This window comes from Osmia lignaria, chromosome 10 (genome assembly GCF_051020975.1).
Source record: "Osmia lignaria lignaria isolate PbOS001 chromosome 10, iyOsmLign1, whole genome shotgun sequence".
Taxonomy (NCBI): domain Eukaryota; kingdom Metazoa; phylum Arthropoda; class Insecta; order Hymenoptera; family Megachilidae; genus Osmia; species Osmia lignaria.
The window spans coordinates 10556500-10575392 of record NC_135041.1 but is presented as its reverse complement, the minus strand read 5'-3'; the positions used below and the strand labels follow the sequence as shown (position 1 = coordinate 10575392).

At 42.3% G+C, this 18893-nt stretch overlaps 1 protein-coding gene across 16 annotated transcripts in view; it reads left to right on the top strand.

Moving 5' to 3' along the window:
- rg (A kinase anchor protein rugose) overlaps positions 1-18893 on the top strand; it is a 236647-nt gene that overhangs the window by 72255 nt on the left and 145499 nt on the right. For 4 of the 16 annotated variants that reach the window (XM_034339786.2, XM_034339784.2, XM_076690714.1 and 1 more), the window contains exon 1: positions 10852-13430. The exons of 6 other annotated variants lie outside the window; for them this stretch is intronic. In XM_034339786.2, the coding sequence (XP_034195677.1) occupies positions 13227-13430 (204 nt within the window). In that variant the 5' untranslated portion in view covers positions 10852-13226. Of the gene's footprint in view, positions 1-10851; positions 13431-18893 lie in introns of those variants that run through there. 6 more of the 16 variants (XM_034339782.2, XM_034339789.2, XM_034339788.2 and 3 more) reach the window with 3 other exon arrangements.

Genomic DNA, 18893 nt, shown 5'->3' with positions numbered 1-18893 from the left:
TCCGTTAATTTGACGGTGAATTTTTGCTAGAGAATCGACACGGATTCGATTGACGTTCGTTCGTTCGTTTTAATTCCTTTTTTAATAACCGAACGATGCAATCCATCGCGTGGAAATTTAATCGCGAATCAATCGTCAAATACGAACACGCGTGCGCATCCGATTCGAAATCAAAATTCCCTACCAACGATTCCGTCCGAAATTGAGATCGTACATCTACTCTGCCGGTAAACTTCATGAAAGCGCAACTCTGAATCGATTAAATTTCGATTCCCTTTCGACGCGTTCTGCGTTTAAGCCCATATTAATGCACTGCGAATAACGCGAGCATAGATTTCGTTTGTTCCTTTCATTTCTATTTTATTTCTCTCCCTTTTCAGCTACGATTCGTCGTTACATTGCCTTCGATAGTTAAAAATTTGGCAAATTATTCCTACTACTTCCAGAAATTAATTCCCTCGAAAGACGGGTATTTTTTTTTTTTTAAATAGGTCTCAGCGAATTTTCTCTCCGCAACGACCAACTTTCCTACGTTTCTCTTCGATTTCCTTTTTAACGGACGAGTTGAATTCGTGTTTACCTTCCCGCGGGGGTGTATTTTTCTTACGAATTAAATGTTCACCTCAAAGGATCCCGTGGCTCTTCTTTTGGCCCCGATGTTCGTCAATAAACGGCTTTAAACCCACGAAGAACCTCTGCGTTGCGAACGTGGAGATTTGATTTATTAAAGGTATCACAGATACAATCTGACATTATTCGATAACACGTGTTACCTATTTTATTACAAGCTACGTGTTATCCATCAGAATTTCTGATAATACAAGTCGTTCTCTATTTTTTGTAATTTTAGCACTCTGAATTCCTTCGCTAATTTCGTCGAATGAAAATTCCGCTTTCGACCTTCTACCGTCAAGTTAGGAGTTTCAATTGAAAAGAGTCGAAAGAAGAATCTAAAGACGGTATAACGTTCTTTTATATCAGAGACGTTGAAATAAAAAGGATCACTTTGAACGTTTCACTTAGCCGGTCATATTCACCGGAATAGATACAAAGAGAATAAAGGAAGGCTCGACTGGTAATTTCTGTTACCAGACGACGAGGATGGTGAATGGGGATCTCGTTAACTCGGAAAAATATGATATTCGTGTCAACGTTTCATTAACCAACATAACGGGCATGGTTAAATTCAGCTACCTCGAAACAGCTATTTGAGAAGCCCGTACAAAAGGGTGGTGCGCCTCTGCTTGATGCGTCTGTAAATTGCTGGCGTTAATGCAATCTTAGCTGGCTAAAGTAACGTGGTTGGTAACAGCGGGTGACCTCGGAACACGATGCACGCATAGAATAATGCTGCTAATTTAGGGAACGTCGACCTGCCTTCGTGGCGATAAATTCTAGCCAGAAGATTGTGCCAGATTGTTTTCTACGCGAGGTTTGCTCGCATTTCTTGCTGATTAACCGATATTTGTCGCTGGTCAACATCTCGTTAGACGATTCGTTCGTTAGATACAAATTGATCTCTCACCCGGCAGCGTTTATTCAGTTTACCATGCAGAAATAGAAAATAGAAGACCATCATGAACAAATAGGTACAAATAATTGAAAAATAATTTTTCTCATTTATGGAATGTCCCTGTTGAACCAGAAGCGATCGAACGAACAGCTGATGCGCCAGAAAGGTCATATTTGTACGACTGAACGGGTTCGAGGACAGATCGTGTCGTCGCAGCTGGCGCAGTCTGTTCCCACGGTTGCAGAAGGATTGTCCATGTTGGATCCTTCAGGAAGTCCCTTAAAATAGGTTGAACCGATGCAATCACCGGTTGGTATGGAAGTTAACCGACTTGATGGAACTTGATCGTCCATCGGAAGGTACCGATCGCCTTGAGCCACGTACGTTCGACAAACTTGCCCGACGGAAAGTTCTTGCCGCGGATACCGTGGGGGGTCAGTTGTTACCGCAACCAGCCCGTAGATGAAGTAGGGGACGAAGCTGACGATGTCTATCAAGAGATCTCTTGTAATAGGGATGAACCGTGTGGTTCCTTGGTTTCGGAGCTCGTGGATTCCGCTTGAACTGCGATCAATTAGTTGATCTGCTTCGTCTAGGATAGGTGGCTTTGCGGACTGAACTTAATGGAGTATCTTGAAGAACGCTGGAACAGGGACCATCAGTCGAAGGCGTCGTAACTGAGGTTCAATCGTTAGAACTTTCCACCGTTAGATTTTACAAAGTTACGGGAGGAAAAAGACAAATGTGGCTGGAGATCAGGAGAATTTCAAATTGTGGAATCTCGATTAGAAACTTGAAGGTCACGATCTTTGGTCCCGGTGATTTCTAATTGAAAAATTTGCAAATTAAATCCTGTAGATGTAATAGAACTGATGATTTTATTCGAGTGTTTGAAAGAAAAATAACAAGGATTCTTTATACGTACTTTATTACGAAATATGTTCAAGATATATTTGAAAATTAAAAAAAAGAACTAAAAGGAAATGTTCAAAAACAAAAGAACTGAAAAGACGAAAATGGCGCCATAATGGAAAAATTAAAGCAAACGTCGTCGCGCGAAAGACGAACGAGCTCAATTTCGCGGCGTTCCCGGGTATCGTTTGCAAGCCGCAAAATACCCGAGATCGCTCAGAACCACGCGATATAGGGTACGTAATACAAGAGGCTTGGGAAGGAACACGTGATATCCCCGTTTTACAGGATTTCCCGGCGCTTCGTAAGTCGTTGAATCGCGAGAGCTTTCTGCATAACAGGTGGCAACGCACGCCTCTATTTCTCCGCGAGCGTTCTATTTCACGAGTGCTAAAGAGTTTCGATGAGATCGCGATGGAAATCCTACTGAGTTTCTCTTTCGTGCGAAATCGAGCGTTTAAGGGATGCTTGCGATTTTCTCAACAGCGATAATTGCATGAGAAGATTTTAATGGAATCTGATCAATTTTAAGTACATAATAATTAGAACAATTTTTGCCATGATACTGACGTATGTATTTTTCTTTTCTTTCAGGTATGTACCTTAAATCCAAATGGAATTTTTACCAAATTTCACCAAACTATGTGAGTACATGATTGAAAAGTTGAGTGCATCGGTTCGATACATTTTTCTGATCGATGAAATTCTATAGTAAATATCGACGTACACGTTCGTTCAGTCGAATGTCGATTCTTTTATCACCATTTCTTCCCTTATCGGTGTATTGTGTTCGTAACGCTCGTGGCAGGATGACAATTAAAACGAAGTACGTATCCGAGCGTTAAGTCCTCTGCAGAGGAAAGCTGCATTGTTATCCTCTGCTCCTGAAAAGATCCTTTCACTCTGGATATAAAAAATAGAACGAATCGTTACGTTTCCCGCGAAGCTAATATCGGAGAATATTAGATATCTTACAATAGTATGTTCCATTCTGACGTTTTCAATTTTAGCTAATTATTAATTATAATATTTTTCACTCACGTTCGCAAAACATTCGTCTGTTTCGTGACGTTGATTTTTACGAACACTTGCTGTTACAATTTCGAAAGGTGCTTGTCGCGTTACACAAAATTCAAGTGCAATCATCTAACCTGTGTCAGAACATCGTCCATGGGTCACGTAAAGATGGATCGATAGTTGAGTTAAATAAATGTACAGGAACGGCTAGTATCCGAGAATTATTGGACAGAAAAGTGACAAGCGTGTTACAACGTGTCGCGTATCGCGAGCGACAGCATCGAATTGAAACTCGCCTCGAATTTCCTATTTTTCTCAACCGGTCTCCACTGCGGTTGACTTAACGTCGAGTGACAATGCACACCGATGTTTCTCGAACAAGCACAGATCCTCTTGTGTTGTTTAACGTCGTCTAGCGACGATAAACAAGAAACGAGACTAAAGAGGAAGAGGGAGATCTTTTTCCAGATGAACGAAACGGGTGTCGGCGCCGGTTCGACTCGTAATTCATCATGCTAACTCATTGTCAGCTAAGAAACTCTGAACAATTTTCAATTGTATTACACTTTTATATGATTGTACATAGAAATGGATAAAAAACGAAGGTTCATTTGACGGTGTAGAATAATTTTTCAGTTTTAAATTGCATTTCTTAAATTGAATTGCTAGAGTTAATGCAATGTTTGATTATTGAGTTTTCAAATATAGAGAAGTTCTTTCGAATCTAATATTCTCCATTGTTTTTACTTTCCAAGATTATTGCGCCTCGTTTTGAAGGATTTTCCAGCAATTCATCGGAGCAGAGTCCCACAGAATGGCTAACTTTGTTTGAAAGCATGAAACTTCGTCCACTAAGTCGAAACAGTGAATTCGTTTAAGAAAGTAAATTATTTGCCCCGCCGTTAATTACTTCGAGTCGTTCTCGTCATAAATTACGCGAAGTTGGTTCTCTTCCTAAGAACGTTTTTAAAATCGTAACAATCGTCGACTGTGACCAACCATCCTATGACAGAAGTACTTTGTTTCTCGATCGTCCCCTTTCGTCCGAATACTTTCTTTAACGAGTTTTATCATAATCGGAACAGAAGCCACTGAATTTGGATCGTGTCCGTCGCTTTCTCTTCCCACGCTGATTTTGCAAAATTTACTCGCTTGTCCATTTTCCCCGAAAGTTACGATTTTCTTTGTTCGGTTAACCTGACGGAAGCGCGGTTTGCCTGCTGGACTTCCTGGATTTTCTGAAAATATTTGGCAGTGAGAAATTTCCAACGAAATTTGATGGCAGAGAAAAGGGTGGATTTTTTGAAAAACTTCTGAAAACTTCTTTTATGTAATTTCCTGGATACACGAAAGAGACGAGAAAGTTCAGCCTTGAAATAACAAAATGCACAATTATTTTTCCACCAACCTGATAATCCGTCGAATTTTCCAAGGATCGAACGAGCTACCCTTTCAATGATGGTTCAGAAGGTTTAAAGTAAATACAAGGGTTACAGGGAATGGGTGGATGGTTCGGTAGCGAGGAAATTTACAATCCAAGTCTAACCATATATTAGGCAAAGTTACTTGAAGTCGTAAACGTCGAAATATATCAATAGCCCCGGCCGGGACGACGTTTCTGGCGCGGTTTCTGAAACGATCGTGCGTATTGGTGTGTGGGCGCGTTCGTGTGGGGCACAGATGAGTTGGCACACGTGTTAAATATCTCACCCCATGGCTGGCAGGCTAGCCTTCGGCATAGTTATCGATGAAACCGTTTTAGGTAGTGGAACTGACCCCGTTCCGGCTTTCAATGGATTGGTTAGCTTTAATGTGGCTGACAGGCCGGGAATTAACGGGCTTTTTATTTAACCGCAGACCTGTTTTTATTGTAATTTGCACCTGCTCTACGGATAAATAAACCGACGTCGTTGGTTAAATTTAATTTGCTAAATAGAATACGCGATTATATTTTTCTGAATTGAATAGTAAACTCGATAACGCGTATAATTTTGAGTATTGACGAAAGGGTTAAACGTTTCGCCGTCTGTTGTCTTAGTAGACGACACAGATTATCGACTGTGTGTCGACTACGGAACTACTGTACACCAGGAAGTGAAGGGCATGCTCGATCAAATCGGTTCTCTTTGTAGCACGTTCGAGACCACTGCAAATCTTTGCCGTTCAACTATAGTGGCTGCTGAAACTCTCACCGTATGTTGGTTAAACAATAGAACGAGTTTGTTTAATTCGATTCGAAGGTATTGATCGAAAGCTCTCGCCAATGAAGCAAATCTTTCCAACCACTCCGATCATCGATCGTATCGAATTCTTTTTATGTTCTGCTCTTTCCGCAAACAGATACTCATATTCCCGCGTGGCGAATCACTTCCGGAAGTCGCATCCAGGTCATCGCGAATGTACATATATTTACTTCTCTCCGTTTTACTTTCTTCAAGAAATATATTGCCCTCGAGCGACTCTCGATGCTCGGAATAGTTAACTGTTTGATCACATCGAACCCGATCAATATTATCATAAAATTTCAATAAAAATTTTATCGAAACTTTATTTTTAATATAAATAGTTTGATTGCACCAGGATTGGTTTATTTATTTCAATTGAAATTGCTGTTGATTAGAAACAAAGCTTCTAATTCCACGTGATACTCGAGTCGAGACAAGATAATGAAAAATTAACGGGAAATAAATATTCCTGTACTTTCAATAGAAAGGCTGTATTTCTTGGCGATTATGTAGGCCAGCTTTGGAACAAAGCTGTCACGGTATGCGCAAAGTTCGCCTGATTTACAAAGGAAGGTGATCGATGGCGGTGCCGTTGGAAATTTTTCACTCGATTAACTCGTTCGCAGTCTGCTTAATCCCTGGCCGTGTTATTTAACAATTATCGTTCGTTCGGCTTCGATTGAATACACTTTTCGGTTATCGACGGTTGGCACGAGTTGCGTTTTTCACGTTGTAACAGTCGATTTCAATCGTGAATCGTTCTTTATACCTGATCCTGTATCGTTCGTTTGCCTCTCGTTCGAATAGTCAGGATGAAACTGATGCATCCCTATCTTTTTTTTTTTTTTTATTTCCTTTCTGATTCACGAACCTGTAAAGAGTCAAAAGATGAACGAAAAATTGAACGGCAGTAAAACGTGGACGTTCTTTCGGGAAAGCTGTTTTGGAAGGATACCTTTTGTAACGGCGAAAGGGCAAAGCGATACCTTTATAAAATCACGAAGCAACGAGAAGGAACGACTAGTGAAGCGATCGTCGATATCGTTGAACAGAGGCAAATAATCATATTGCTGGAAATACGAAGCAATTAAGTGGAAGTTCCGAGATCCTACGAAGCCGGTCCGACGGGCTGGTGACCTTATCTGAGCCGAACAGGCACCAATTATCGGCTTACCAGCAAGCACTGTTCGCACTGCCTACCTGTAATTACGCGAGCTTACTGTGATTCGGGGCCCAAGACGGAATCCTTCAATATGTATGTGCTTTCCAGCACATTTCACGTTAATTCATTTAAACCTTTCGTTATAAAACACTTCGTCAAAAAATTGTCCATTATAAAAAAAAAAAGAGAAATATTAAACGCGATTCAATTTTTGATGTTGTAACCAATACCTTTGATGCTAATAGAATGGGATGAAGCCGAAATAGCAGCGACAGAGTGCATTTTTACAGATGACCTACATTTTTGTACTCAAAAAGCATGAAAAAGAGCTTGCTAACCTAATGCGAGTGCTTTATTCTTCTCTTTCATTTCTGGTATAATATAAAATTAAAAAATTGAGAGTTTAATTTTAATAATTAACAATCATATCTTCAAGGCGTCTGACTATATATGGATATTTTCACTGGGCGTTCAACAAACTTGAGTTAAATTACTGTTAAATTATCGCAAATTAATAAATTTTTCATTGTGGAAAACGTACGCGAGACCTACTTTCGAACGGATCTAGACAGAATAGGAATCTCGACGATAAACACGAATATCGATAGCCGACGCTTTTTTCAAGAGCACCCATTGACTTCGTCGTGAATTTTGTACAAACACACACGGGGTGAATGCGAATCGCGAAACGGTCGTTGGATCAAACAAATTAAGCGTAAATCGATCCTTCTGTCCGGCATTGTTTCGCGGAGGCAAAAATCTGTAGGCCATCAGGGTAATTGAAAAGGAAAACTCGATGAAGTACGGTCAAACGGTCGTGCTCTCGAGTTCGCTTTCAATTATCACCGGCTCTGAATCGGTCTCTCTAAAATTAGATTTCCTTCAGCCGAGGACCGTGTTGTGTGTTGGATATAATAGTGGTGCCTATGTTTCGCGACGTTTCGCTTAATCTTTAAGCGAGATTGTTAACTCGACGAGTGAGAGAGAGAGACTTTTCTTCGAGGCTGGCGTGTTCATTAAGGAGCAATTAAACTGGCGCGAAACTTTGCGAAACGTTGTTCAGGTACAGTTGCTCGAGAAAGCAAATATCTGAGCCATCGGCTATCAAGATTATCTGTGAATTTGTCACTTGACGTAGTGTAAGTGTACCGAATATATGAATTCGTTTGTGTTTAGTTTCATAACGAGGAATAGTGAAAATTTCATGTTTTCTTTTAACAAGGAACTTAGAACCATTTGAAGTCAGTTCACAGCGTATAAGAAATGAAAAGTTACAACATCCGGTTACAGTGGAGAAAATGAATTCCGTACTCCCGTACATTCGCTAATTAAATTTGCAAGTTCTACCATTCGCTTCGACGTAGAACAAGGAGCCGCGGTTTTTCGTGAATTCCGTAACAGTCGGGAAACGGGAAGTTACTTTTTTTTCCCCGCACGGAAACTGAAATAATCGGTGAAAACGTATTCGAAGCGGAAACTTTTTCTCTCGTGGATTCCGAAAACAATCGTAGTTGCAGCTAGAAACAGAATGTTGGTTATTTTTTTTTTCTTCTCTGAGCATTCAAAACAATCAGGCTAACGATAGAGGATACGAGAATTTTTTTTTTTTTTACTGATGAAACCTTCACGGTTCCATGGAAACAAGAGAAAATTGTACAATTTCAATTGGACCCTTTTACGACTTTTCGGATAAAAGTAGAATTATCTGTTAGCATCGTAAATAGAAAACAGGGTCAATTCATCGACACGCGAATATTGCGATAGGCTCGCGTGAAACAGGAGCAAAGTCAAGTTGGTTTTTGATAGATTACTTCGACGTGGCCGTTTCCGGGTCAAATAGGGGGCCGAAGAAAAATGGTTAAGAAGCGGAAAGCACGAAACGGGGAGCGCGGACAAAGGAAAAAAGTAGCGGTGGATTCCAGTAGTTGGTCGACGGGGCATAAGCGTGAAAAGCAGGGAGATGCTGAAGAATCATGAAACGTAACCTCGAATAGGACAAAGAGTACAAAGAAAAATTGGTATGACGGGAGATCGAAGTAACGGAGAATAACGCGAGGAATTCGCGACAAGAGATTTCTTTCTTTTTTTATTTCGTAATCACTGAGCCACGATGCTAACGTAATATCCGCGCGGCACTCGTTGAAATTGAAAAGTTGGCTGCGAAGCGTAAGAAATCTTTCATCTCTATTCGCGAGATTTTATTCCGTTAAGCGAGGAAAATGTAACAACTGTGATTTAACGTCTCGAAGAATTTCTTCAATTTGAAAAGTGTTTTTCGAATATTTTTTAATTTAACAAGCGGCATCGAATATCGAGCGGAGTGCTTTTTATTCCTGCCAATCAATCGTTTCGATCTGTTTACCATTATCTACTTCGACTTCATTTCGAGCAATTCGTTCGTTGAAAGCTTTTCAATGTTCATTATGAACGGCATGCTGCAATAGGTTCTTTTTTGTCAATTGTAATTCGAGTCGTTCGATGCAATTGTCTTGTTCGAACATCGCAAGAGGAAAAACCGTACTTCGATGACGTTTAATTTAATGAACTGTGACGTTAATTTTACGTTGAAAGATAGAAACTAGCACAGTATTTTATAAATATAAAATATATAAAAACGAGTCATTAACGAGTTGGGAAAGATTGCGAAAAACCGTGCCGCAAGAAATTAACTGGAGTCGGAAGTTAAGGATCTTTGCTACCAATTTGTCAACCCATTTGAGTGACCTTAAATTACACTTACTTAAAGCCTTTTTTGTGACAATTTTTGCATATCACAAAAAGACCATAATTATTTATTATTCACCAATTGGATGAAATATCGAAATCAACAGCTGACGAAACGTCAACGAGAACATCTGAAATTGCGATCAATCAGCAAGGAGATATTCAAAGCACGTTCGAGCAGAGTCACGCTAGAACGCCTGCTTTTGCTCTTTATTACTAAAAGCTGAATAGGTCTGAATAAAAAAAAAATCCGTACAAAAGACTGTACATCTGTACGGTGCGGTACAATGGAGTGAAAAACGTGCCGCTAATATGCTGTTAAAAATATGAAATGCGTACGAAATGCAAGAAATCGAAGAAAACAGTTCGTGTGTTCGATATCCTTCAAGTGCCAATATTTTCTACCACATCAAGCTCGCTATAAAAATGCAAAAGCTCTAATCTTCCTTAGATCTATCAGCTAACCTCTCTACATCGATCCCTTTGGTGAATTTCCCCGAGTTCTTTGAACCGTCTCTTTATTCCATTACACGAGAACCGTCTCCCATATTCTCTCAGGACTACTTTGGTATAAAAATTCCGTAACGAAACTTGTCGAGCAAACGTCATTACGACGCATCCTATCAGTTGAACCATCCCTCGTTCTGTCAACCCTTTCAGCGGTAAGCAGTTTTTGGAAACGCCCGGGTCTAATTGGCCCTACTCGTAAATGGTGAAATGTTAAAGTGCGCGATATATTCCGGCGTCGAGAGATTTGCTTAATTAGAAGTGTAAAGAGTCACCATCATTTTTCTTTTGTCGCAAGGCTGTTACTTTTTTTCTTTAATTATATTCTATCGTGACGCTGAAAAGGATAATTATTTGCAAGAAGCTGAACGCGGTATCCATTCGGTAATAAGTAAGATTCAGAGAAATTCAGAGAGAAGGACGCGACGCGTCGCGACGCCTGGAAGACGAGTAAGAAAAGTGAGTCGCGAAGACGAAGAAGAATAAGAGTCGGGTGCTCAAGAGTTGGCGAAGAGGAGAGGCAGAACAGCGTCGAAGGAGACAGAATGGTGGTGGATAGAAAGGAAGGCAAGAGTAGAATAGAAAGGGGAAGAGAAAGAGGTAGATAGGAGTAGTAGTAGAAGAAGGAAGGGGTTGGTGGATTTAGCTAGCAGAGAGAGAGGGGTAGGGGGTGGCGCCGCGGGCCGCGCCGTCGCCCAGCATCCCTCGTTTCCACCCGCCCACCCTCGCAAAGGCGCACCCTCGCGCCGAGAGTATCTGGTAGTCATACGCTGGCCCGTTGCGAGCCCGCCGATATACCGCGCCTCTTCTCGCTCGCTTTGCTTCTTCGCTACGTGCACGTTTTTCGCGTCGCATCGCGACAACTGCGTGTGCCGCGTTGACCCAGTTCCACCAGCACCACGTTGGCCGGTGCGCCGTTCAAGACGGCGACTAGTGTCGTTCAATCTCGCGAGGAATTAAAGCGGAACTTTGGCGAAAGTACGAGTTTCTTCTCGGTCCGTCAGAAGGCAATGTGCCTTCCGTTTTCCTAGAATCGAATCCCACGGAGAGGTTCGACAACGAGGGAAAAGGGAGAGCCAAATGTTGCATCGGTGAAAGGACGCGTCAAAGAATCCTCCGGGCGCTTCTCGTCCACATGGTCTGTGTTTTGCTTCTCCACCCTCTTCGCCTCCCCTACGTGGCTCCCTCTCGACCATCGCTATTCACACGAGCGAGTATCGCTCGCGTGTGACGAGGACACGCGAATATCACCTGGTCTCGTTCGTCGCGCCGTTCCCTACCGGCGAGTGTCTGTGCCCTTTGCGTGTGCACCCTTTGCGCCCTTTGTGCAACCACCTCGTTTGACCCGCGGGGTACGCACGATGATCGCGCTTCGATGAGACGGGACCGGCGCCGGGGTTCTCGTAGTCAGGCAGCAATAATCGAGGACGGTTCCCTTGGTATCGCCGCGACAATCGTTGTCGTTAGCAGCGTCACGACGCGCTGACGTCGACACCTCGCTCCCGTCAACCGGCCCGTACACTCCGCTCGTTGCGGTCGCGACGACTGACGTGCCGCTTCGAGTGACGTGGGACAACGGAAGGGTTAATATTCAGCCCGATGCTTGATTCCGGATCGTTCGAACATTTCTCGGAGCAAAGGAAAGGCCTCGATCGAAGCGGATTGCGGTGTTTTCGTTTCGCGTAGAACTTGGTGCTGTGCTGTGTCGCGATTAATTCATCGAACGGAGATAGAAGACGAGATCGGTTACGCGTTCTCCGAGTAATCGATACGATGGAAACGTTCATGATAATAGGCATATGTTTCCTGTGCTACGAGGTCTGCGAGCTGATCAGACACTACGCCACGCCGCAAACGACCGAGCCGCGTCGTCCGCTCGTGAAATCCGCAGCACCAGCCTCGCAGCGTGTCTTCTCGATCTCTCACAGGATGCAAAATCGTCAGGCTTGTTGCCCGCAGTAAATCACCTCGAGAAATGATCTGGCTTCTGTTCGTCTGCCAGCTGAATAATAGCTGAGCCCGCACGAGAGAAGCTGAATGAATAAACGAGTTGAACGAACGACGATCGATTTCGTTTCACGTTGAATGAAAGTTGAGGAAGATAACCGATCGGATCTGCTGTCTACGCGATTCAAAGCGATCGCTGCAACTTAATAAAACGTGTCCTGCGTCCATCAGCCTTCCTTCGGACAGCACCACGGTGATCTTCGATAACAAGGCTACTCGGAAGAAATACGAAGCGGAATTCGCGTCGCCTTGACAAATGTACCGGACATGATGGAGCGTGGTCTCGCGTCCGATCGATAGGGAGACGACGTAAACGTGGCGATATCTCCTGCTCGCCGGCACTTGCCGCGATCGATGGGATTCCGATCGATGTAGCTGAACCCGCATCCCTGAAAGTTTCCCCGCAAATATCGACGAATATCCGGCAAACAGCTTTCCGCAACAGAGAAACGTTTCTGTTTTTCTCGTTAAAATGTGTACCCGAGCTGAATCGAACGGAATCGTACAAGTTCGAAGCGTGTTGTGTCCTCGCGAGTGTCTTCGGAACTAACACGGATCGGAATATTTTCCCTGGAAATTATTCGCGCATCGTTGCACCGCGTTGAAAAGTCTCTCGTTTAACCAGCTTCGAAGGAACGCGCACCCATGTGAGTTTTCTCTATCTCTATATCTCTCTGCTTGCTGAAAACGTTTCTGCTCGCAACGGAGAACAGCTGCCTGAAAGAGTCGGACAGGTTGGATGAAAATGCAGGGTGCATCGATGATCCATGAAACTGGCTGGGATTTGAATTCGAGTGGGATTCGTAAGACGCGTGCACCGGGAAACATTGAATCGAAAGGATTTTTCCTCTGCGCGTAGCCTGGTTATGGTATTCATCGAAACGATGCCTTGGTCGTTCGATTTAGCGTATCTCGTCGATTTCCTCTGCAGCCTCGAGAAGTGAGAGAATAGTTGTATCGATGTTTCTTGCCTGTTACCTGCGCCGAGTGTATGGATCGTGTGTTACGAGATTCTCTTGATCGACACTGAGGAGAAGGAGAGGGACTGGAAGGGCCATCGAGAGAGATTCTCGCGTTCGAGTGGCCATTATCCACGGTTACGGATCAGTTGAGGAAGATACAGGGATACAGGATACAGGATTATTGAGATCGAATAGAGATGGACTCGTTGGAACGTCTAATGAGCGCTGGATCGCACCCGCCAGCCTTGACGGCAGCCACGCGATCACAGAATGCTTTCGTTCAAGCAAATCTTTGCTCCGTGATCGGCAGAAAGGGTCGTCATTTGACTGGCACCTTCTGTTTGACAGGAGACACCATGGAGGGGATAATACAGTGTCTGGTGTTTCTGAAAGCGTTTTCGGTAAGGACACTATTGTTTTTAACACAACCTTTCCTTGACGACTAACTATTTACAGAATTGAAAATCAACAAAATGATGACTTAAACCTCCCCTAATTTAACGTGCATTACCATAAATTCGAATTGAAATAAATAATATCGACGTGAAAGGGTTACCGATGTAACACCAGTGACACATAAGTGCATCAATAAGATGCCACAATGTCGGAGGTTCTGAAAGCCTTTTCGTACAATAAAGCACTTTTAACAAATCGAAATTTTCGACACAATACGTTATCGTAATAGACGAAGTTCAAACTGACCAAGTTGAACTATACGAAGCGAAAAGCTTCGGTAGGTCAATACACACCGTCAAAAGGTATTCCAGTATCTTGTTTCGTGTAAAAGGAACGCAACAAAGCTGTCTTCGATGCTATACGATCCGATAGACTCGACCTTTCGTTTGTAGGACACTTCAATCTCCTACCCTTTGAATTCCTCGTTTGATCGTTTAAAATGGTGTCCTGGAATGACGGCGCGACAACCGTTACGAGGATAACACACGTTCACCTCCTTTTGGTCCAGAATAAAAAGGAGGAATTGCCCTTTCCTTGGGATGGAAAGAAAGGGGTTGTAAATTAGAATTTTTTTTTTAATGCCTACATCATTTACCATTTGAACTCATCGATTAAAGTGGTGATACTTTAACAAGTGACGGGAATTTTCAGAAGGATGAGAAGACGAATCGTGTTTCTTTGATTGGGGAAAGGAGATATCTTGGAAAGAAATTTTCTGTTTGCGCGTCTCGTCGACGAATCGAGGGCCAACTGGGTCAAAGAATTTTAATCGCGTCTCCCCTGATGCAAATTACACGCGGTCTTTTGCGCGGAATAATTCTCAACCGAAAGCTGGTCGAACTAATTTCGTCTGAACTTGTTCCTTCTTGAAACTGTTACTCCTGCACGCCGACCTCGCGTAGCTTTCGTTTGCACGTTGCTTTCCGAGTCGCTGGCGAAATAATTGTTTCGTACAATAAGCTTTCGGTGAGTTGTGTAAATTAAACTTCACTTGGCCTGGAAAAATTTGAAAATTAATCGCAATTGATGATTGACGGGTTGCAAGTTAAATGTGGATGTGAAAAATTATAACGCGGGTGGGAATGAAAATTTAACACGTAGACGTCGCAAGTTTCGAGTCGGTAGGTAAGTTGAAATATACCGTAAGAAATTTCGCGATGAAAATCAGCGTGAATAAAAGGAAGTGATGCGATTAAAAACTCTCTGACTCTTCCTACCCTCGGACTCTAACTCGTTAACTCAGTGATTCTCACTTTTCAAGCGGTCCCGACTCTTGGACGCTTTAACTCTGATTGCACTCTTCTTCACTCTTTCACAGGATTCTCATTAATTCGCCGCGCAATCACGCAAAACGCATGCTCCAATTACTCGAAATCTCTACCCGAGTTCCCCGAACTTCTCGTCAGAGTCATTATTCTTATCCACTTTCAGAAACAGTTGTGCTTAATCCCGATGAGTACCCGATATATTCCTGCCTATCCGTCGATTTTACTACCGCGCGATATCTCTGAACGGAATGGAATGGAATTAAAATTCTTTTATAAATCTGAAATCAGCGAATCATTATTTTATTTCGTCGTATATTCATCTCGAAATCTATATACGTGAAATTTTCAACGAACAATGAAAGATAATCCCTGTAACGATGCATCTTCTTGAGGAGATGGTGTTTTTTTCATCGAGGTTAAAAACTTTGAAAGCATCCCTGGTGTACCGTGGTGGTTGGTCGCCAGCTACGTCGACGTCCTCGACTTGTCGCGTTCTCTTCGCTCGAGTGGATGGCATTCTTCGTTTCCTTCGACGAAGGGTGCGAGGAAGGTGACGATAACATCTCCACGAGGCTGCCTATGAATTTTTATCCCTTTTCGCCGTGGGCTACCAGCCTACAGGCGGGTAACGAACGAATCGCGATGGCCCCTAAAGAAAAAACCACTTACTCCGGTGAGCTCGTTTGACGATAAAAGTTATTGGCGCGGCGATGACGTAACGACGGGGGTGGATACAAGTCTGAACAGGGGGTGAGTCTCGACGAGGATAGTTTAACCCTCCGGTGATCGCTCCTAATTCAACGCTCTACGTGAAATATTATTTTTTATATAACTTTATATAAATATAACTTATCGAAATATTTCTGTAAACGTCTTAAGATATTTTCTATATCTTTGACCTTCGAAATTTTATATTTCTTCGAAGTACGATTTTAGATTGTTATATATTAAATGGTAGCAAAACGAAACTTGTCTACACACGACCGAAGTAAGTACCAAGTTATGAACTTTCCACGGAATTGATGCCAGGTTAGGAATTTCTAATATTAATATTGTAAAGTAAATTTTTCTTGAAATCCTCCTGCCAACCCTCCGCTACGCTACATGTAATCCTGTATTAATAAAGTTGCACGTCGGAACGATGGGTTGGGGTAGTTTAGGGAATTAACGTCGACGAGATATTAACATCTGTATGGCTATTCGGCTGTTCGGTTCGGAAGAGTTAATTAATTTGAGGTAAGAGAGTGAAGGTTTTGGGATGTTTGCTTTCTGGTGGCTCGTGTATTTGTTCACACGGGGTTAATATTGGTTCTCCCAAAATAATTAGAGGGATAAACTCAATGTATACGTCCTAGATTCTGAAATATGAATAAACAAGTATCGCGTACGTATTATAATTAATCGAGCGAAGATTTTGTTTGAATTTTTCAATATTAAAGTTTCATTTTTCCGGAAATTGCTTTTGGAACATTTCCCCATCCTATCCAAACAACTTTGTTTCATTCCAATATTTTACTAGAAAATTACGCTCGGTAACTTCAATCAGGTTGAACCTTTCAAAAAGGAGATTGTAAAAAATAATTTACTGTAAAATCGTATTAAGCTATCGTTCGAAAAAAAGAAAAAAAATTGTATTTGAATGTTTTGAATGGCACACAGTAAACAAATCTAAACTATGAAAACTTGGACAATTTTATTAAAGAAGAATAGGGTAGAAAAAACAAATACTGAATAGAACCACGGGTGCAGCCTCGCTATTTAAAAATTGAATTTTGATTTTAATTTATTCACGCACAATAGAGTTAATTCGAACGAAATTAAGGGCTGAATAGCTTTCTCTCTAAACTCTGGCTAGATAAAGGGTACTTTTCCGAGTGGATATCAAGAAATAATTCACACGGCTATTATCGGACGGCTGGAACGACACCATATCTCGCTTTCCCAGGAAATCGAATTACGTACCGAAAAGTCGTCCCTGTCTGCATTCCACCAACACGTTTCCTCTTCCCTGTTTATTTAAAACTTCGAGCAACTCGAAAAATATGCAGCGTTCCATTGAATATCGCATGGAATCGCGGTCGACCGCTGTCAGTTATCCTATATTTACCTCTGGGAAATCAAATTCACGGAATTTTAATCATTCGACACCGTTGATTATCGCGTTGTAACAATGCCTGTACACTTCTGTGATTTTAAGGCTGACAAGGACGCGCGATGCGGTCAAGTTGATTTAGCAACGAGTTGACAGAGAGAAATATTAAATCCTTGTCCCTTTTCGCGCTCGAAAATTGTATCTGAAAATTATCGCATAAAATCATTTACAATACGTGTGCTCGAGTGTCGAGGAAAAAGGAAATATCGACGGTCGCGTATCGTTCGCGCGTCATGAAAATTTCACATTCGTCGCTGTATGATCGAAGAACGTTAATTAGCTGGTTGCGAGGGTAACTTTGCTGTCGGTGGCAGATAATTAAAGGAGTCATCCTTTGTAGCGAAGCATAGACTGGCTCTTTCCTTCGGGAAACGTACGGAAAGCCACGAAACTTTGCCGATATTTCATACGAAAACGAGTTCACTTTCTCGTAGGTTACGCGACGAGGAACGTTATTTCCTGATTCCGCTCGGATGCGCACATCTGCGACACCCGTGCACCCCGTCCCTCGGAGGGAATACGCTTCAACGTTCGAGGCTTGACCTCGTTCCAGGTGTTTCCTCGCCCTCTCTGGCACATTCTCGTAATAATAATAGATTTATATGCATAGCTTTCAACGAGAGGTACAGGTGGTTTTGTCGGCCTGCAAAAACCGCCCAACAGAACTTTGCTAATGTACCAGCGGAATAATTATTTTAAACGATCTTCCGTCACCGGTGACCCTAAATTGTTTCATTTCATTCTCTAATTCTTTCGTCGATATTTTCTATGACGTACATATTTTTCGTTTAATTCTTGTAGAATTTTGGTATAAGAATTATCTGGAAGAATATTCATTTCACTGGCTCTCAAAACCGTCATGGTTACCAGGAAAGAATTACTTTCCCCTCCTCTCTTTCCGTCCTGTCAATGTTAATGCGTTGAAACGATGTCGCCTCGTTGAAAACCAGGGAAAAGCCGTCTTATCGCGAGACATCCTTTCCACCGCGAAGCAAGAAGCTTAAACGATCTCGAGGCCGGAAATACTCGACGATGAAAGCTCGGGATGGAAAGAGAAGAAGTTTCGTCGGATACCGGGATTATTTTAGTAAATATCACAGATCAAGCGTTTCCCACTTTCTTTTCGTAATTGATCCAAACTTTTCGCGGTTCGATGTTGCCGAAATCTCTTATGGGTTACGTGTCGGGCGTACCGACACACGGTTCGAACGTGTTTTCGCAACATAGTCGATAAAGCCCGTTCGCGAAGAAATAAACGTCGGCTCGATCGCTTGCTCGATATTAGATATATAATTTAATAACACCGACGCGCGATCGTTTCCTATATACAGGTCAAAACGACCCCGTTCTGCTTCGCTTCAATGTACGACGTATTTCAGGCAGACGTAGGCACCGTGTGTGCGCGTTCGATAAACCGAATATCTCGGGAAATATTTATCGAAAACGATGGAAATTTTCATTACCTCAGGAATTTTTATAATTATTAACGATTATAATATTCGTCAATTATTTCTCTACTTGATCGAAAATCGCTTTATTCGAGCAGTCGCAAGTTTATTGGTTCTGCAGTACCAACTTCTACGGTACTTGCTTCACGCAAACTGGGCTTTGCGGTTGAAACTGGTTAACTTTTATGGCAGAATTTGATGGGCGGAGCAAGAATTCATTCACCAAGGGTTGAAACTTTATTCGATGCAGTTTCTGTTGAGGATAACACGGTGAAATTTCAGTTGCAGGAGAAACGTAGCAAGGTGAGAAGTTTGAAACAGGTGGATCGTTTCTTGTTTAATCGATGGAAATTTTCAGTAGATTAAAAATGCCGTTGAATCGTTTGTTACGATTCTGTGTCGAATTGATGATCAATCAATGAAGGTTAAGGAGAATGAGAAGTTGTTGAAAATTTCAGACCGACAGCTGCTTAATAAAACACGATCGAATAGCGAGCCACGGATTGGGAATGAGTTGGATTGAAAGCGTCTCGCGGAAAT